Source organism: Pelophylax lessonae (genome assembly GCF_965119305.1).
Source record: "Pelophylax lessonae genome assembly, chromosome: 6".
Lineage (NCBI taxonomy): Eukaryota > Metazoa > Chordata > Amphibia > Anura > Ranidae > Pelophylax > Pelophylax lessonae.
Window position 1 is genome coordinate 108,316,327 of NC_138773.1, and position 21,397 is coordinate 108,337,723.

The window sequence follows — 21,397 nt, forward strand, 5'->3', positions numbered from 1 at the left end:
GCATCAGCAGTGTTTTTTTTGTGGCACAGCAGCACTAATATTATTTAGGGCAAATTCAGTGAGGTGCGGTGCAAATGGAGCCATACATTTATATATGGTTCAATTCCTGCTGGACCCGCACCAAAAACATGCAGAACCCCCTTTTTTTTTTTGTCCTCACTTGAATCGGCTCAAACCAATGTGTGAGTGTTCCGTCCGACTTCACAGTTCGCACAGCATTCTGCAAACCGATGTGAACTGCCTGCAATTCTGATGCTGTGCAGTAATCGATGTGATTCCTAAACAACATCAGTGTAAACCCAGCCTTAGTGCTTTAGATAGAGACAACTACTTTATGCATCCCGATGGATTATGCCTTGTTTTTATCAGGACAGATTGGGCTTTCATTTGGTGGCAAATGGTAATCTAATTTATTTTTATTATCAAACAACACCTGGCCTAAAATAGTAAAATACTTTAAATAAGTACATTTAGCTGTGAATTTATTATTGTTAATCCTAAAACCTACCAACAATGAACAACTTAAAATAAATTCTCTGGCTCCCGCCGATCGCAGCAATACCACCTCTATGTTATTTGCACTCATAGTACAACTCAGAAACAATAGAGCGCATTATGCGTTTTTTTTTTTTTATCCTACCAAAATCAGATGCTAATTTAAAAAATAAAAAATCCTGCCCAAAAAAGACTGACCATTACTTGATCAAAACACTAACCCTGGCACTGTCCTAGATCAAACCTTGATCTAGGTATTTTTTTATTTTCTTTAAGGACTGGTTCAAACTGGTGCAATGCCAAACATCACATGTGATGCAAATTCAGCCAACTGCATGGCTGAATTTGCATTGCATTTGGACCAAACTAATGCAGGACCCTTTTTTTGCCTGCACCAGAATCAGATCGCATGGCTGTTCACACCTGTGTGATCCAATTATTGACCGATTTCAGTTTGCACTGTGTTCTGCAAACCAATTTGGGCGGGTCATTTACTTTATATGAACACCCACAGCGGTTCGCAGAGCAGTGTGAACTACCTGCAATTCTGATGTGGTGCGGAATCCACAGCTAATTTGCTGTGAATTCTCACAGCATCCAGTGTGACCTGGGCCTTCAGGCCGGTTCACACTGGTATGATGCCAGATATCACGTAATTCGCACCGCATTGCAGATCACATGTGATGTCTGTGCAATACAAATTCAGCTATACAAACTGTATGGCTGAAGTTGCATCATATTCAAATCAAACTCATGCAGGACCCTTTTTTTGTCCGCATCAGAATCGGATTACATGGCTGTTCAAACCCATGCGATCCGATTTCAGTTTCCACGGTGTTCTGTGAACCAATTTGGAGGGGTCTTTAACTTTATGACACCCACAGCGGTTCACAGAGCACGGTGTGAACTGCCTGCGATTCTGATGTGGTGTGGAATCACAGCTTTTCTCTTTGGGCTCTTTCACACGGTCCGCCTCCGTAGGCGGATCAGTGTTGCTCAGCGGGGATCGATACGCGATCCCCGCTGAGCCTGCGGATGACAGTTCCGTCTCCGCTTGCAGAGCGGAGAGGGAGGTGTCTCAACCCGCGCTGCCCTCTATGGGCAATCGGATGAGAGCGGACCGCCTGTCCGCTCTCATCAGATCCGATCCGATTACTGAACGGATGGAAAAATATGGTTTCCATCCGTCCAGATTTCACAGACAGGATCGGATGCAGATGGCAGTGGGTGTCAGCGGAGATGTCTCCGCTGACATCCGCTGCCTCATAGAGCTGCATGGAGCATCCGATCAGATCCGCCTAAAAAAAAACTGACAGGCGGATCTGATCGGATCGCCCGTGTGAAAGAGCCCTTTCTCTCTCTGCACAAGGAGAGGAAAGATACATAGAGAAACACAGGGACAGGGTTCACATTGACCAAGCACTGTGATAGCCAATCAGCAGTTCTTACAGTGATCGTGTGACCCAGAACAGGGAGTTCTGGGTCCCAATTGTGAGTATGGGACTCACGGCCTCTGTGCTGTCTCCCAGCACAAAAGGTACAATTTATCTTTTCACTCCTTGCATATATGCAGCCCCACAGAAAAAAGCCTAGTCCAGTGGGGCCAAAATAAGTGTGTGCTGTCAGCATTAAGGAGGTTTAAATTATCCATTTCATTGTGACTCTGCAAGAGCTGCACACATGTATGTTTCAAATAGAAAACTTCAAAAATACACACATACATATATATAAAAAAAAAAATTGCATTCCACACATTTGATTTAATACTATATAGCACACACACTCTTCTATATATGTGAGAGAGGTGAGAAGATATTTTCTTTAGGGAGCTGCACCTTGATTTTCACAATATTCTTTATTTAGAAATTGTGCAGGTATTTTGGACACTGGGCAAGGCTTTCCTATATCTACAGTGTAAAACTCAAGTCTCACACCGACATGTGGCCTAGGGGGTTTTAAAGGCAGGAAACCATGGTTTTATTGGCCCCACCACCCACCTAAACAAGGGTGTGCAGCCGGTCAGCTACAATACGTTGCAGCAAATATTAAGCCTCTGTCATGCTCAGAAAGCAGTACAGCCACCAAACATAACCTATTCAAAGTAACTGGGCCACAGCACATGCAATTTTAAAGCTTACACAGTGGATGTTTGGCCTTTACAGGGTAAGCAGGCAGCAAGGATAAGACATATCGCCTCCCAGCCACCTGCCAACTACCGTCTGAAAGCCAATCCACTGCCAATTACTTCTCAGAGAAGTCCTTATAGTGTGTTATTAAAAGTGTAACTAGAAGGCATTTTTTCTTTTTGGATAGAATATGGCAGTTATAACACAGACTGTGCTAATTGTCTGCATTTAAATAAAAAAAATAAAAAATTGCATTTCGCTCCTTAAAGCTAAATCTTAGCAGCCTACTAACTTTTTAATATGAACACACAGCAGATCCTTGTAAGCCATTAGAAGGGACCTAAAACCAATTTTAGAGTCTGATTTGATCTTTGATGGTAAAATTATTAACAGTAGAAGAAGGTAAGTGAGAGCTTGCTTTAAAAAAACTTTTTTACGCTTTAAGTATACAAATATATGAAAACCTCAATTTCCAAAGTCTTGGCACAGGTGCACTTTAAATATATGGGGTTTATTTACTAAAGGCTGTTCACTTTGCAAGAGAATTTTCCCCAGAGCTTAGTAAGGGGGGGGGAGAGAACAAAAAAAAAAAAAAAATTTGCTAGCACATATTAGGATGACGGACATCAGCAGAGCTCCACCACACTTACAAAGCTTTGGGGACATTTCTTGTAATGTGCACAATTTAAATAATGTCTGCGTGACAGTACTCTTCCTGACCTATGCCACTACACCTTCAGTGTCACTTACAACTCTACTTCCACCTCTTCCGTTCTCTGTCGGGGTTCTATTCTTGGACCTCGCCTATTCTTCATCTACACCTCCTCCCGAAACAGCTACTAGCCTCCCATGGCTTCCAATACCATTTCTATGCCGATGACAAACACATTTTTCTACCCCCTCAGCTCACTCCATCAGTCTCCACCTGCATCACTAATTTACTAACAGACATCTCAGCCTGGATGTAACACCGCTTCCTCAAACTCAATCTACCCAAAACCAAGCTCATTATTTCCTCCCCCATGTGCCTCTTCCCCCGATTTCTCTCTATCAAGATCAACGGCGCAACTAATCAACACATCCCCGCATGCCAAGGTGCTAGGTGTTAACCTGGACTCTGAACTATCCCTTTCAGTCCCACGTCCAATCGCCTCGACCTTCGTAACATCTCTAAAATATGTCCCTTCCTAACAGACACCACAAACCTAGTTCACTCCCTGGTCATTTATCGCCTTGACTAATGCAACTCCCTCCTCACTGGCTTACCTTTAAATAGGCTATCCCCATCTTCATTACATGAATGCTGCTGGCCAAACTCATCCACCTTACCAACAGCTCAGCGTCTACTACCCCTCTCTGCTTCCTGCTCAACCAACTAATTACATTCAAAATACTTAACTCACAAAGCCATTCACAACTCTGCCCCCAGCTACATCTCTAACCTAATCAATCTCTTCTTTCTTCCCTAGACCTCCTGCTCTCTAGCTCCCTTGTTACCTCCTCCCATCCTCTGGAACTCCCTACCTCATACTGTCCAACTATCCTCTACTCGGTCCACTTTTAGATAATCCCTGAAAACTCTTCTCTTCAGAGAAGCCTATCCTTCCCCCATCTACACTGTACTTTTATTTTCTCCATTAGCTCATACCCCACACAGTTATTAACTTTTGTATTTCTTGACCCTCTTCAATTGTAATCTCCAACAAGCAAGGCCCTCTGATTTCCACTGTATTAAATTGTAGTTGTACTGTCTGCCCTCATGTTGTAAAGCGCTGTGTAAACTGTTGGAGCTATATAAATCCTACTTAAATAAAACCTACAAAAAACCTTAGATTTGTGGAAGTGTAAATGTCCAATTGTGCAGCTGTGATGGTTTTATTAAAAGAAAAAAAAAAAAAAAAAAACCCACACACAACTTTAGGGGAAGGGGTAAATAAGATTAAAACCATGAAATGAGCAAAAACATTGAAAAAAAAAAACAATTTTGTTTAACATATACAATTTTACTTCAACCCACTGATATGTCATATCAAATTTATTTAACAAAGAATGTACTGCATGGTTTGTTTTCAAAGAGTACCAGCCCTCAAGAGTGGCTACTTTGTGCTGAGAAACTATTCAGAGGAGACCCCCCATTCAAAAAGTGAGAAGTCAGCCACTCGTGCTGCATTAGAAGAGGGGTACAATGAGCACAGACAGAACCTGATCCAGAACATAGTGCCTGCACCATTAAGCACCAGCAATAATTTCCTATGTGTCACTTACACTGGACAGTTGTAAAAGGGATCAAAAACAGCTTAAAAAGGAGAAAAAAAAAAAAAGCCCAAAATCAATTTTAATGAAAAGTACAATTTTTTCAGCTATGTAATGGCACTTTGTTTTCTTTTGTGACTCTTTGCTTTCTTTAGGAATAACCAACAAACCAGAAAAAAAAAAAAAAAAAAAAAACACACTTTGGTGACGTAATAAAAAAATAAAAATAAAAAAAAGTTTGCTAAACCTTTTATTTCCTCTAAATGGGAACAAAACCCATTAGCAGTCAGAAGCACTGCAACATGCTGACATCACACTCTGTGATCCATATGCTTTATTTGCAAAAATATTTAATCAAGGCATCTTAAATGGATGGAAAAGCACTGGAAAATGAGTTCTTGACAGATGCGCTGATTTCAGAATAAGAAATGGAATAAATTAATAGTGGAATGACTTGGATATTGGAATTTTTTTTGCTTCGTTTTAAAAACAGACTACTACCATCAAACAACCAAAAATATAAAAATCAACAGCTTTTGAAAAACTAAGCCAGTACTTTGGAGAGGGGGAAAAGAAATGAAAAAAAAAAAAAACCTTGCATTTGAACCTAGTTGTGAACTCACCAAAATTTCACTTTCACAGCTACGGAACTGAAACTGCGCACTGGATCTATTATTACAGTATACTTTTTTTTTTATGTAAAAAAATCTTTATACATCATAAAAAAACAAGGAAGGCAAGATGCATAAAATAAATCAGCTGGCTGGCCAGAGTCATCTTGAGAAGCCAATTTGCTGTTGGAGGGGCCACTATGCCACCTTATCTGGGCCTCTCCTGCAGCAAAAAGGCAGTTCTGCATATAAAAAGTAGTGTATTTGACTCTGCGTCACGCATCATATGCCTTCGCTCAAAGAATTGTTCTGTCCAAACGGTGTGGAGGACAGCTGCTGGTCCCAATCTTTGGCACTTATGCTGGCAAACTCAGCTTCTTCCCCTTTAGTACTGTAAAAATAAAAAAAAATAAAAAAATTAGATAACTTTACTATTAGGCACCTAAACAGTTTTTTCTTTAGAATTTGGTTTAAAGCTCTTAAAAAAAGGCAAATGTTATCTAAACCCAGGAACAACTTTATAGAATGACAGCTTACCAATTGGTGGTTACCGATTTCATTTTTTTTTCCAGCTCCCCCCCCCCCCATTCTTTACATTCAGCTGGTGATCCTGACATTACAAATTATTGTACTTTAATGCTGTGCGGAATCAGGCTGTGTTTCATCCACTCCACTTCCATGACCGCTGTCAGACTGCAAATTAATTGAACTAGACCACAACTGCAGTGAGTCTCCATGACATAGCTCGGAGGCTTTTCAAAGGGGGACACCCCTGGAAACGCATTGCTTTGGTGACTAGGAACTTGGATGCGCAGCAGACTCCCACAGCTTCAAGTCAGATTCACCACAGGAGCTGCTGCACATGCAGTCTTATTCAACACAGCTACACCTTGACAGCTGTCTTGGAATTGGAGGGGAAAAAAACACAGCTAACTCAGCACAAATTTCTTTCAGCTTATTTAGCCATGGCTCTAGCTTACACCCTGGATTGCATAGCTGTCCACCACTGCTCCCGAATGGTTCCTGTGAGTGCATTTTTTTTCTGTGCATGTGGAAAGACAGGCTATTATGGAAATCCCAAACCTTTGCCTTGCTTGCATGTGTGGCAAATCCCCTAGCGTAGTGGTCCTCAACTCCGGTCCTCAGGGCCCACTAACAGGCCAGATTTTAAGTATTACCTTGGGGAGATGCAGACTAGAGTACTGCAATCACTGAGCAGCAAATTATATCACCTGGGATGTATTTCCGTTATCTTGCAAACCTGGCCTGTTAGTTGGCCCTGAGGACCGGAGTTGAGGACCACTGCCCTAGCGTGTGCCAGAACCCGAAAGCAAAGCAGAACCGTTCAACACATCTGCACTTGTGTTCAGTACATCCTAAGGGGGGTAGGTCCGTACAGGAAGGGAGGAAGTACTTGAACTACTGAAGCCAGACAGACAATGCTAGGTAGGTGGCATTTTCGAAGGTGATCACCGACTATACCCAACCTTAGTGACATCTCCAAAGAGTGCTGTTCCACCTAGAGCAGGGCTGGACAAATACCAGGAGCCAGGTAGCCAATGCTCTAAAAATTACAGTTGGGCCCAACTTTTGAGGTGCTCACTAGATGCCCATCTGTCCACCCTTTATGTAGAGTGAGCTGAAAAGAGTTGTAAAGTCTCAATCCTTCATCTTAATGCATTCTAAGCATTGAGGTGAAAAACAGTTTCTGCTTCAGCTGCCCCACCCATTTTCTTACCTGAACCCGATTATTCCAGCGACAAGCAGGAGCCCAGAAGCTCCAGCCATTGTCTCAGGTCCTCATTGGATAGAATGATAGCAGCGGGAGCGATTGGCTCCCGCTGCTATAAATCAAATCCAGTGACATGGGAGCCGGGCCGAGTCCTGCTGTCTGTGTCAATGGACGCAGCAGTAGGACTTGGGAGCGTGCCCACCCGGTTGCCCCCATGGAAAGCCGCTCTTCCCTGGGGGCACCAGATGAGGAGGAGCCAAAAGTGACGCCAGGCACCCCAGTAAAGGATACGGGCTGCTCTGTGCAAAACCCTAGCAGAGCAGCGAAGTATACCATGCTTGCTAATTAAGGAAAAAAAAAAAAAAAAAACACCTTTACAATCACTTGTAGTAGATATTCGCCCCCCCCCCCCCCCCACCAAATTAAGCTTCAAGGAAAAAGGCAAGCTAATGAGCTTAAGACAACCAGCTCTTGACTGTACAAGCACAGATTCAAAATCATAAGACTAAAAAATTGTTTAATACACATTTAAAAAAAAAAAAAAAAGTAAATAAAACAGATTTAGAAAATCGGGGACGAGATATCTTTGTACCACCATCTTCTGTTTCCTTTCAATAAAAGTTTGTATACAAAAAAAAAAAATATAAGATTTATAGCAGAAGAAGTGGGAAGAAAAGTTGCTGCACTCACCTTTCGTAACATACAAGTAAAAGAAGTCACAGTACAGAATGGTCTGTACCACGCCTGCAACAATGGCAATCAGGTCAAAGAAGCCTTCAAAAGCGTAGCGCCAAATCCAGTTGAAGAGATACAAGGCACGGTACAAGCCCAAGAAGAATAAATAATGAGTAGTGATTGTCTCCGCTTCACCTGTTTTACTAATCATGAAGAGTTGAGGCAGGATGGCCACAGACTCCAAGTAAATAGAAAAGGTCCATAGGATCTAGACAAAAAAAAAAAAAAAAGCTACATTTTAGAACGATTTTTTTTCAGTAAAATATAGGTTGCTTGATATAAGAAACCAAACAAACTGATAGAAATGCATGGATTATACTAAAGTATTCACAAATATTGATGTTTCAACTGGACAGGCAGCTTTTTTTTTTAATAAATGTAACCATTGGGTGTCTTAAGCTTCGAACACGTAAGAGCGTGAGCAACGCGGTCACCCTGGCAACCAGATGGCAAGCGGCAGCCTCGTATCTCTTCGGGACTTCCGGACCCTGACGAGCGAGACGGTGGCTCCGGTAGGCTGTGCTGACGGCTGGGTCTGTCTGTATACTGATTTCCATGCTGGTTTTATATTTGCTGTAAGTGCATATGTGTGGGGGGCAGGGGATTTAATATTATTACCCTATGAGGTCCTTTATTTTTCCCTGATGCACTACCTTCCACCGAGTCCATCACTAAGCCATAATAGGAGGACTTATATTGGCAACAATACCGGTATATACATCTGCAGCAGTGGAGATCTGGAGTTCATATGTTCTTTGGAGGATATAAAGGGCACAATATTCTTTTGTATCCGGTGAGTGAGCATTTCTGGGGGATTGGGCACGTGGTGAGGTGAAGGCGATAGATCTGCTCCACCCTGGCATGGTTGGTTATCCCACCCCTCTGATTCATAAGGACTTATTTCTTGCAATATAGGTTTGCAACTATTTATATATTTTGCATGAAGTACTGTAGTGCTGCTTGTGGGTATTTTACTCGCAATGATATTATGAGGAGTTATATGCACCTTTTTATTATACATTTCTTTTAGGCAGCAGCTTTTATTCATTTTATGATTGTTTTATTATATGTTTATCCTAAGCCCTGGGCGATTGGGAAAAATTTGAATAATTTTTCTCAGTCCTATTTGAAACTTTGGACTTAGTGTCACCAACAAGCTCATGTTAAAAGGAGTGGTTACTATACACAGCTTTCCGGATTCCGTCTGCTCCAGTTTAGCAAACTCCCCTCATGCAATTATGGTGCAGTCAGGCTCAGTTGCATGGTCTCAGAAATTGCACCGTCAGGATTGGCTTTTTTTTAACGGCAACAGTTTAATGCAGATGCACCAGACCCCAGCTATTTATATAACAGGTCATCTCTTTCTGTAGCCCTGTAGATGAGAGATTGTTTATTCAACATGACCTATCCTGCTCCACTAGCAGCCAAAGAAAGCAACCATATTTTTTCTGGGGCTATAGCTCTGGGAATGAAGGGCTATTTATTCATTGTAACAGATTGAGAAGGAACACTGGAAAGAAAAATTAATAGGACAGTTACCATGTCCTGAATTTGGGATACAGGAAGTTATATGCAGATCCCATATACACCATTATTTAGGGACGCCAGTACAAAAGTTAAAAAAAAAAAAAAAAAAAAAATTCAATGTTATTTGCAGACCATTACTTGATGCTCAAAAACTGCACCCCTGACTCATTACACAATGTTGGCTGCAAGGGCAGATTACAGAGCAGGGAAGCAGCTATTGCATCATGGGAGCGGTGACATATTCAATAACCATGTGGTCACACACAGCATCTACAGTCCCAATATCTACACCTGGGACAGAAAGGGGGTGCATTTTCATCCTACACCCACAAGTTATACCACCATTTCCAAAATGAATAGCGTCTAAGTAAATCTTTCAATTTCCCTTAGAATACCAGTAGTGTCTTCATAACAGGGGATTTTATATACGCTTCTTACCCATATTATGCAGCTTAGGCCAACTCAACAGCACTGTGATCGATATGCAGAAATAAAAACTAAAAAAAAAGTTTAAGCATCTAAACCCTCATTTCCAACTCAACACTTCCCATGTATGGCCACTGGAGTATGCAGACAGCAGTGACACATGACCGTCATAGAAAAGACAAATGACTAAAGTGTGGACTTTGAAGGACAGCATGGTTTCACGGATGGAGGCACCCAATGGGGGAACAGCTAGGTCTAACGGAAAAGAGTCCTTGTTCAGATTATACACTGATGAGTTCTTTATAAAAGCTTAACAATTCATATTTAGCAGTGATTTCCATGAATACTGCAAATATTTAAGTTTGGTAGTACATGGAATACCAACAATAGCATAAAGCAGACAGTACCTCAAGGAGAGAGAAGTCATGATTGACAAGGACGGACAATCCACCAACAGGAACGATGAGAAATTCCACTCTGAATGTGTCGTGATTTCCGTCGTAGGTAGCCTTGAACTTCATGTATATGAGATAAACTGTTGCATATGCGCAACCAATGTAGATCACCTGTAAGAAAGAAAGCAATATGTAAGGGCCACATGGAAACCAGAAGTGCTAGGCAAAATCTACTCCAAGCTAGACAATGATTAAGGAGAAGGGATATGCAATATTAGATCCTTGGATCAAACTGAGGAGTTGCCTTAGAGAAACTAGCTTTGTACGGATTCCCTTCATCCTTAAAGCCCCTTACACATGGAGCAGGCTCCGTTGGCATCCACCTGCCCAGCGGGGAACCTGTTCGCTGATCCCCACTGAGCAGGCTTAAGCAGAGCATACACAGCCCATTCTCTATGGCCTGTCCATTTACACACAACTGACATCCGATCTGCCAAACAGATGGGGAACAGACCCCATTCAACTTTTTTTTAGCCGATATGATTGAATCGGATATAGGTAGGTGTTAATGGACACGTCTGTTGACACCCACTGCTCCATAGGTTCAAACTGAAGTGAAACCTAGTGTGAAAAGAGCCTTATGCGCATCCATTTGTTTTCCTTAGCTTTACACAAGCTTTACTTTACTAAGCTGCTGGTGTCTCTTTCACAGCTTGTCAACTGGAGGGCAGAATTCAATATTGCATCCCAGTGCTGGGGGGGAAGGGTCAATATTACACCCACCGACACCAGTGCTGGGGGAGTGTTAATATTGCGTCCACCGAAAACCAGTGCTTGGGAGGGGGGGGGGGGGCGTCGCAGTGGTGGTATTGATATTGCGTTCACCAGCATTAGTGCATTGGTACATCCATAATCACCAACACACACACGGGATAGACCAATATGCTTTTTTTTCAGGGCCGATACATTGGTCACAACGTATCCGTTTCGGCCGATATTTTGTACATCCCATGTCAGGGTCCGAGACTAGTCTTCTCCTCCTCCAATCATTAGGTGGTGATGCTCATGGAAGGGTAAAATAATGTCATATAGCATAATTCAGTTCAGTTTAGAAAGGTTATTAAATATGCCACTCGCATTTGTACAAAAGATAAGCAATTCCACATTAGCAGATCTGCATCTCTCACCCACTTGCCGTAAGTGATACTTAGGTGATATCGTCCTATTAGGCATCCACTCTATACCGCTCTGTTCCCCACCCGCTCCATCTCCCACCCACCCGATACCGCTCTGTCTCACCCACTTGCCGTGACACCCGGGTGATTCCACTCCGTCCGGCATACGAAACACACACACCACAACTAGTGGTGTGTACCAGGCTTTAGTATAAACTTTTTTTGTTGTTTTTGCCTTTTGTATTGCTTTAAAGCCCAGCTCTAGGCTGCTTTTAAATGTAGACATTCAGTGGGAATTCCTGTGCACAACATGGGTTTATGGCTTAGTTGGCATTGAGGGAAAGGTACAAAGTACAAAATACTTACCCTTATTCCTGCAGGTTCCCCCTTTAAGGGACTGATCCCACGAAAGCACACCACTTTGCTCCCCAGCCACTTGCAGCTTTCTGGCATTGCAAACAATACAGAACCAGTATTCCTCTCTACATGAGAGGACCAGACCACATCCCAGGAGCATCAGACAGTGGAGGAGAGAGGAATAAGATATTTCTTATTTCTCTTAGCCCTCCTTAGCCAAACAAGCACGTGATCCATGCAGTGCAAAGGAAACCCCAATGCATGGGTAAAGTAAAAGGCCAAGTTCACCTTTTAGGAGAAAATAAATGCACATACAGGTCCCTCTCAAAAAATTAGCATATTGTGATAAAGTTCATTATTTTCTGTAATGTACTGATAAACATTAGACTTTCATATATTTTAGATTCATTACACACAACTGAAGTAGTGCAAGCCTTTTATTGTTTTAATATTGATGATTTTGGCATACAGCTCATGAAAACCCAAAATTCCTATCTTAAAAAATTAGCATATTTCATCCGACCAATAAAAGAAAAGTGTTTTTAATACAAAAAAAAAGTCAACCTTCAAAAAATTATGCAAAAGGAATCCCAACCAAGTATTGAGTGCATAACTGAACATAATTTTTTGAAGGTTGACTTTTTTTGTATAAAAAACACTTTTCTTTTATTGGTTGGATGAAATATGCTAATTTTTTGAGATAGGAATTTTGGGTTTTCATGAGCTGTATGCCAAAATCATCAACATTAAAACCATAAAAGGCTTGCACTACTTCAGTTGTGTGTAATGAATCTAAAATATATGAAAGTCTAATGTTTATCAGTACATTACAGAAAAATGAACTGTATCACAATATGCTAATTTGAGAGGGACCTGTACTTCTGCAGGAAAAAAAAAAAAAAAAAAAAAAAGATTTGACTATCCGTAAAATCCATTTCTCTGATGTTCGACGGACACCGTTCCTCATCTTCTTGACCATTGGGTTATACTGCCCCCTACAGGAGGACACTAGGCAGGAAAATCTTGACTACGCCTATGGGGCAGTCCCAGGGAGTACAATATAGGCATTCAAGTTTTGTTACAAGCAGTGTCTGAAGAATTGCAACTCCACAGAGGGGTGGGTGCTGTGTCCCCTCAATGAACATCAGAGAAATGGATTTTATGGCAAGTCAAAAATCCCATTTTCTCTTTCGTTCATTGAAAGGCAGCTCGTTATCTTCTTGAAAATCGGGACGTCCCAAACATGAGGGGTGGGAGCAGCAAGAAAAAAATCCAAGCCTAAACCATAACCAACCAAGTAAAATGGAGTTCAATCATTAAACAACTGAAGCTCACCTGAAAAAACTGAATTTTTGTAAAATCTTACCTGTAAAATTCCTTTCTCTGAGTTCTCCGACAGTCGCCGCCTCTTCATATTCGTCACATATGGGGTATTAGACTTTGCTCCGAAGGAGTAGCTAGGCAACAGAATATGTTAACAATAAAGCTTTAACATATCCCACCCTCAAGGGGTGGTCCCCTCAGTCAATACCCTCCTACTTCCTGCAACCATATCTCAGTTTTAGTGGAATAGCAGTAGAGTATACAATCAAACCCCAAAAGAGGGGCGGGGGCGGCGACTGTCGGAGGACTCAGAGAAAGGAATTTTACAGGTAAGATTTTACAAAAATTCCGTTTTCTCTTACGTCCTCCGACAGTCGCCGCCTCTTCATATTCGTCACATATGGGGACGTCCCAAAGCAGTGCAAACATGAGGGGTGGGAAACGCATCCGCGCCGAAAGGCAACGCAGTCTCCGCATCAAAGAAGGAACCTTACCAAAGGAAGGAAACCAGCTGGGCAACAGCAAAAAACAAGTGCTCAACAGGAGCAACAACCCAGGAAAAGACAAAAAAAACCAGGGGATACAAAACTTATCCCAACAGCCAGGAGTCCCCAACAAGGGACCCTAGGGAACAGCCGCACTAAGAACCTTGCGGCCAAAGGAAGCATCCGCCGATGCCTGAACATCTACTTTGTAGAATTTTGTGAAAGTGTGCACGGTCGACCAAGTCGCCGCCTTACACACCTGGGCTACAGAAGCCCCATGACGACAGGCCCAAGACGTACTCAGAGATCTAGTAGAGTGCGCCTTCACAGGCACAGGGGGAACCTTCCCCTGCAAAGCATAGGCCTGTTCAATGGTCTGCCTGATCAATTTGGCGATGGTAGAGGCCGAAGCCGCCATGCCCTTCCGAGGACCCTCTGGAAGAACAAACAAGGAGTCCGTCTTTCGAAAAGACTCAAGTCGATTTAAGGTAAACCCTTATCGCCCGAACAACATCCAGAGAGTGCAATCTCACCTCCTTTGGATGTTTAGGCTTCGTGCACAACGAAGGCAAGACAATATCCTCATTAAGATGGAATTCCGAAACTCGTTTCGGCAGAAAAGAAGGATTAGGTCGCAAGACCACCTTATCCAAATGAATAACCAGGTACGGAGACTTGCAGGACAAAGCCGCCAGCTCCGACACTCTGCGAGCCGAAGTGATCGCCACCAAAAAGGCGACCTTTTTGGACAACATAGACAACGAGATCTCCCTGATCTGTTCAAAAGGAGCACGTTGTAACACAGATAGAACGAGATTCAAGTCCCAAGGGGGCAGAGGATCCCGCCTCGGGGGAACCAGATGCCGCACACCCTGAACAAAGGTGCCAACCAATGGGTTGGAAGCCACGGGACGTTGAAACAGAACGGCCAGAGCAGACACCTGACCCTTTATCGTAGCCAGCGCCAAACGCTGATCAACACCCGTTTGAAGGAAAGACAGCACACGGGACACCGAGTACGTGCGGGGTGAAAACCCCCTGGACTCACACCAGGCAAAATAGGCCTTCCAAGTACGGTAATAAACCTTCCCCGAGGAAGACTTCCTCGCGTTGATTAAAGTATGAACGACCTCCGGAGAGAGACCCCTCTCCTTCAGGACCTCGGTCTCAACAGCCAGGCCGTCAAAGCCAGCGACTGTAAAGCAGGATGGTATATCGGTCCTTGAGACAGTAGATCGTCTCGAAGAGGCAGACGCCACGGGGCGTCGACCGCCAGATTCACGAGGTCTGCGTACCAGGACCGGCGAGGCCAGTCCGGTGCCACAAGAATCACCGTGTTGCGTTCCGAGTGTAACCTGCGAAGGAACCTGGACAGCAACTGAATCGGTGGAAACGCGTACATCAGCCTGTACTGATGCCACGGGGCCACTAACGCGTCCGACACGTCTGCCCGAGGGTCGCGCGTCCTTGCCACGAACCTCTTCACCTTGTTGTTGAGGCGAGACACGAACAGGTCCACATCTGGAAGACCCCACTTCGCGCACAACGTCTGGAAGACAGCCGGATGGAGAGACCATTCCCCCTGATCCAGGGTCTGGCGACTCAGATAGTCCGCCTGCCAGTTCTCCACTCCCGGAAAGTGAACCGCCGTTATCGCCGGGACATGAGTCTCGGCCCAAGACAGAATGTCGGCCACTTCGAGCCGCTCGGGCACTCCTGGTGCCCCCTTGGTGGTTGATGTAGGCCACCGCCGTGGCATTGTCCGCCTGCACCCGAACCGGGCAACCCTGCAGCCGGTCCGTCCAGCGATGAAGACAGAGCCTTATCGCACGCAATTCCAGAATGTTGATCGGAAGGGAAGACTCCCCCTCCGACCAAGTCCCCTGAGCGGACAGAACGCCCAGAACTCCACCCCAGCCCGACAGGCTGGCATACGTGGTGATTACCGTCCACGAGATCGGACGAAACGACTTGCCCCCGGACACCAACGGGGACTGGAGCCACCACAGAAGGTTTTCCCTGGTGCGAAGACTCAACGAGATTTGAAGATCCAGAGATTGAGGTCGCCCGTCCCACCTGGACAGGATCTCCGCTTGGAGACCCCGCGCGTGAAACTGTGCGAAAGGAATCGCCTCGAAGGCCGAGACCATCAATCCCAGACATCTCATACACGTCCGCAGAGACGAGTTCGGAACGTCCCTGACTTCCTCCCGGAGAGTCCTGAGTTTGTCTTCCGGCAGGAAGACCTTCGCCTGCACCGAGTCCAGTATCATTCCCAGATAGGGGAGACGAACCGACGGACTCAGTGTCGACTTTGGAAAATTTATCGTCCAACCAAACTCCTGCAGAGTTTGCATTGTGACAGACAGGTCCTCCTCCAGACCCTGTCTGGTCGCAGACCGAACCAGAATGTCGTCCAGATACCCCAGGACAGAAACGCCCTGGGCCCTCAATAATGCCAGAACCGGTGCAAGCACCTTGGTGAAGACCCGCGGAGCCGAGGCGAGACCAAAGGGCAACGCCACGAACTGGTAGTGATCCTCCGCAATGGCAAATCGAAGGTACCTCTGATGACCCTCGAATATGGGGATGTGAAGGTACGCATCCTTCAAATTGATGGAGGCCATGAATTCCCCCGGAACCAGGGCAGCCACCACCGACCGCAGGGATTCCATGCGGAACTTGCGAACCCGCACAGAGCGGTTCAGAGCCTTCAAGTCCAGAATCGGACGAACCTTGCCCTCCTTTCTGGGCACGGTGAACAGATTGGAATAAAACCCCCGAAACCTGTCCCGATGAGGCACCGGAACCACCACTCCCTGAGCCCTCAGGTCCCGCACCGCCAGGTGCAGGTCCCGCAAGCGCTCTGGAGACAGTTGAAGATTTGAGGGAAAAAATCTGCTCTCCGGCCGAGAGAGAAACTCGATCTTGTAACCGGATCGAACGATTTCCAGAACCCATCTGTCCCGCACACGGGCCAACCAGGGCTGAAGAAAACCGAGCAAGCGTCCCCCCACCCCAAAACTGGGTGAGGGCGCCCCTTCAGGCCGAACTGTTATGGGCTGCAGGTCCGGATTGGCCGGACTTCTGTTTCCCAGACCAGGGCTTCTTCTGAGAGCCTTGACCCTTGAACGGTTTGCCCTTGTAGTGCGGCCGAAAGGCACGAAAGGACCCCTGAGGGGGCCGAAAATTTGCATGCTTCTTCCCAGAAGCCCCCTTAGCCTTGGGGAAATGGGGCAAGAGAGTGCTCTTACCCCCGGTGATCCCCTTAATCAACACATCCAGGGACTCCCCAAAAAGGCGAGACCCATCATAAGGCAGATTGGCTAAGGTCTTACGTGAAGATTGGTCCACCGACCAACATTTTAACCAAACCAGGCGGCGAGACAACACCGCCACGCTGTGCACACGTGCAGCCAACGGAATCAGGTCCAGGTCCGCATCACACAGATACATGACACCCTGGTGGATCTGATCCACCATATCCAGGGTCGCCGGCGAGGCCGAGTCGGCCACTAGGACGCGCCTAAGCATCTGCGTCCAACTTGCGATCGCCTGGGCCGCCATGAGAGAAGCAAACAGAGCCTTAAGCATAGAACCCGTAACAGAATAAGTATGACGGGCAAGAGACTCCAGTCTCCTATCCGTGGCATCACGGAAAACAGGGGAACCCTCTGCAGGAATCGCAGTGGCTTTGTTCAAAACCGCAATTGCATGATCCACTGGTGGAGGCACACACCACCTTTCATCAGTGGCAGGCGAAAAAGGATAACGCAGCTTGAATTTACTTGGTACCGCAAAAGGTTTGCGCAGATCGCGCCATTGATCCTTAACAGCGCGCTGAAAATCAGCATTGCAGGGAAAAACCTGCGGCGTCCTGCGTTTTCTCTGCGTCCCATAAGCCGCCAAGGCAGCCGGGGGGACACACTTCGTCCTGCAAACGCAGCGTTTGCTTAATGGAAGCAATCAACTCATCCATGATTGCAAGCTCTTCAGGCGAGCCAGGGGGAGAATTATCGACCCCCTCAACTTCAGCCTCCACCTCAGACCCCACTAGATCAAGAGAGGAGCGGGACCCCGATAAGGAGGCCCCTGCCAGAACAGCCCCATCACCTTCACCCTCAGAATCAGAGGAAAGAGCAACTCTGGGCCTTTTAGTAGATTGAGCAGCCACCAGCATTTGCACCTGAGCAGCAAGGCCAGCCACAATAGTGGCTAAATCCCCCCCTGGGGGGGAAACAGCGGTCCCCTGGCTTTCCACCAATACTGTAGGAAATTTGCCCTCCTGAGAATCCATTGCCCCTGTAATGCCAGACAACCAAGGGTTAACTGCCCCTTTTAAGCAAGCGCGGCAAGCGCAGCCCACCGCACCACACTCGAGCACAATGAGACCCCCACAGGGAATATGCAAACTGAACACAGGCAATGGATAGCAAGAACAGAAGGATAAAACCTGAGGAGACCCTCGCCGCTGCTGCTGCCTCGATCGGTGTTCCTGGAAAGAGGAAGTGATGCTGCCAGGGCGCTCTATGTAAGCCTATGGAGGCTACAAGAAAATGGACGCCATGCATGTAAAACCATGCGGCCGGAGCGGGTGTAGGCAAAATGGCGTCGTTTGGCGCCAAAACCGCCGCTCCACAGTGCATTAAAACACACATTACATTCCAATATAAGAATACATGTCAGATCGCCGCAGCAATCGCTGTATATGCCCAAACATGCCAAAAAAACATGCCCCACAGCACACAGCTTCTCACACTGCCCAGTCTGACACACACAGTGTCATACAGCTCCCCCCCCCCCCCCCCCTGCAGCCCACAGCATGCAGCCGAGAGATAGGGAGACAAGCAGTGTGAATAGAGGCAGGTTACACAGTCCCAGACTGACACCTCCCCAGACAGACAGGTCCCCACATAAATACACTTACCTCACATGGCGTGGGGGACCCGCACAGGCGAACAAGCCGCTGCACATGAGGCAGGGAGAGTCGCAATTCAAGACGCACAAAATGGGGGTTAAGAAACCGCACAGCGTCCAGTGAGGTAGCCACCTCACCAATCATCCCTGCACCGAACAGGGATGGGTCGTTCACTGTGCCAGGAGCGTTACCTGGCTGAACGCTCGATGGCAGACTGGGAAGCCACTGACCCACGACCTGCGACCAGGGGGATCAGCCCGAGACCCAGTCCGCATGATCCTCTTCGTCCGAAGAACTAACTAACGCTGACAAAATAACAGCTAATTAAAGGTAGAGAGAAAAACAAACAAAATATTAAAAAGAAGAAAGAGTCTGGGACAGAAAGTCCCAGCACAGAGAGAGCCAGCCACTCCTGACAAGCTAGACATTAAAACTGAGATATGGTTGCAGGAAGTAGGAGGGTATTGACTGAGGGGACCACCCCTTGAGGGTGGGATATGTTAAAGCTTTATTGTTAACATATTCTGTTGCCTAGCTACTCCTTCGGAGCAAAGTCTAATACCCCATATGTGACGAATATGAAGAGGTGGCGACTGTCGGAGGACGTAAGAGAAAACAATACACCCTCAAAGAGGACTATTTAAACAGCAGCCTGCAAAACCTTGCCGCCAATAGAAGCATCCGCAGATGCCAATACATCCACCTTATAAAACTTAGTGAAAGGGTGCACAGACGACCAGGTGGCCGCCTTGCAAACATGCATCACTGACACCTGATGGCAGAAGGCCCAGGAGGCACTAAGCCAGTGGTTCTTAACCTTGTTGGAGGTACTGAACCCCTCCAGTTTCATATGCGCATTCACCGAACCCTTCTTAATTGGAAAACTAAAATATGATTTTTTCAAATTCAAAACATAGGTATATACGTATGACCAGCGCCCCCCCCTTTCAATGCACAGTGACCAGCGCGCCCCCCTTTCAATGCACAGTGACCAGCGCGCCCCACACCACTCAATTTACATCTTCCAAGTACGGAGATCGATCTTCCTAGTGGTAGTTTTTCTAGTCTTTAACAGCGTAGGAATCACCAATTCAGACAAACTTCCATCCTTCAGCACCTGGCTCTCAACAGCCTAGCCGCTAAAACCAGAAACTGTAATCCAAGATGGAAAATTGGCCCTTGGGACAGCAGATCTTCCCTGAGAGGAGGTCTCCAGGGAGCATCGGCGACCAGCCCTACCGGATCGGCATACCAAGACTGGCAAGGCCAGTCTGGAGCCGAGCCACTAGAATGACTGCAATCCTTTCTGCCTCGATCCTGCACATGAGTCTCGGCAGAAGTTTGGGGGGGGGGGGGGGGGGGGAAGAGGCATAAGTCAGACAATACCTATGCATCTGTGGCGTCGGCCAGAGGATCCAGAGACCGTGCCACAAACCTGCCACCAGGGCACTTCGTGTGCCCCCTTGGTGATGACAGACCAGGGCAGTGGCATCGATTGAATTCATACCGGACAGCCCTGAAGATGAAGTTTCCAATGATCCAGACAAAGTCTAATTGCTTCGAGTTCCAGTATATTAATCTGCAGTCTTAACTCTTACAGAGTCCAGACCCACTGAGCACGCACTGTGCGAGGACGCCTCCCCACCCTGACAGGCTGGCCTCCGTGGTGACAATCCTTCAGTACAGGGGGAAAAAGGATTTTCCCTGTCAAAGTGCCTGGAGAACAAAGCCACCTCTAGAGACCCTTGTCCCATTTCACCAGAATCTTTTTGCAGAAATCTCGTAACTGTGCAAACAGAATCACCTCGAGGGTGGACACCATCAGGCCTAGCACCGGCATGCAAGCCTGGAGGCATGACTGTCTGCTGAACAACAGAAGCAGAATTGCCTCCTGCAATGTCTGATGTTTTTCCAGAGGAAGAAGAAAAACTCTGGTGAAGCCAAGTCCAGAGTCAGACCCAGATAGTCCAGTTTTGTGGACAGAAACAGCAGACTTCTGGAAGTTCAGAAACCAAGGGAACTCCCTCAGAGTAAATCTCCAAGGTGTCCATCAGAGCAGTCGGAGGCTCTGCTCGGAGAAGATGTTCGTCCTACCGCGATCCCCCGAGCACCGGGGCCAACACATTTTGAAGACCCGAGGAGCGGAGGCGAGACCAAGGGGTAATGCCACAAGCTGATAATGCTCCTTGCCCACGGCACAGCGGAGGAAATTCCCCTAATGTAGGGACACCACTACCGTGCAAATGGAATCCATTCAGAACTTCTGTATCCGCACAAAGCAGTTTAGCGCCTTGAGGTCCAAAATTGGATGTACCTTGTCTTCCTTCCTGGGAACTGTAGAGGTTGGAGAAAAAAAAAAAAAAAAAAAAACCCTGAAAATGTTCTGAAGTCGGTACAATCAACCCTTGAACTAACAAGCCTTGCACTGCCCCAAAGAGACCCCGAAAGCGATCTGGTGACAAGTGCAGGTTGTAAGGGAAGAACCTTTTCGGAGGATAAGAATGAAACTCAATCTTGTAGCCGGACTGAAGGACTTTGTGGACCCACTTGTCCTGGACCAGGAAAGTCCACAAATCCAGAAACCAGCGAAGACGCCCCCCACCCCAGATACAGGTGAGGGCGCACCTCCATGCAGAGGAAGCCTTGACCGCAGGTCTGGAAGAGCCGGCTCGGGGCTTGCCAGGCCCTCTTGGAACCTCCGGTTGGAGGCCCTGAAGGGCTTTAATCCCTTGTCTTGAGACCCTGAGGGACAAAAAGGCCTCTTATGAGAATGACCCACATCTACAATGGGGCTACTTGCCCTTGGTAGCCTGCCGAAGAGTACTCTTGCACCCTGTGA

The 21,397-nt window shown here is 46.3% G+C and overlaps 1 protein-coding gene across 1 annotated transcript in view; it reads right to left on the reverse strand.

Annotated features, from left to right (window-relative positions):
• Positions 1 to 5,725: 5,725 nt before the first annotated feature.
• KDELR2 (KDEL endoplasmic reticulum protein retention receptor 2) overlaps positions 5,726 to 21,397 on the reverse strand; it is a 38,057-nt gene continuing 22,385 nt past the window's right edge. The window contains exons 3-5 of the mRNA XM_082262088.1: positions 10,313 to 10,471; positions 7,908 to 8,160; positions 5,726 to 5,876 (exon numbers count right to left, since the gene is read on the reverse strand). Coding sequence (XP_082118214.1) covers positions 5,842 to 5,876; positions 7,908 to 8,160; positions 10,313 to 10,471 — 447 coding nt within the window. The 3' untranslated portion in view covers positions 5,726 to 5,841. The remainder of the gene's footprint in view (positions 5,877 to 7,907; positions 8,161 to 10,312; positions 10,472 to 21,397) is intronic.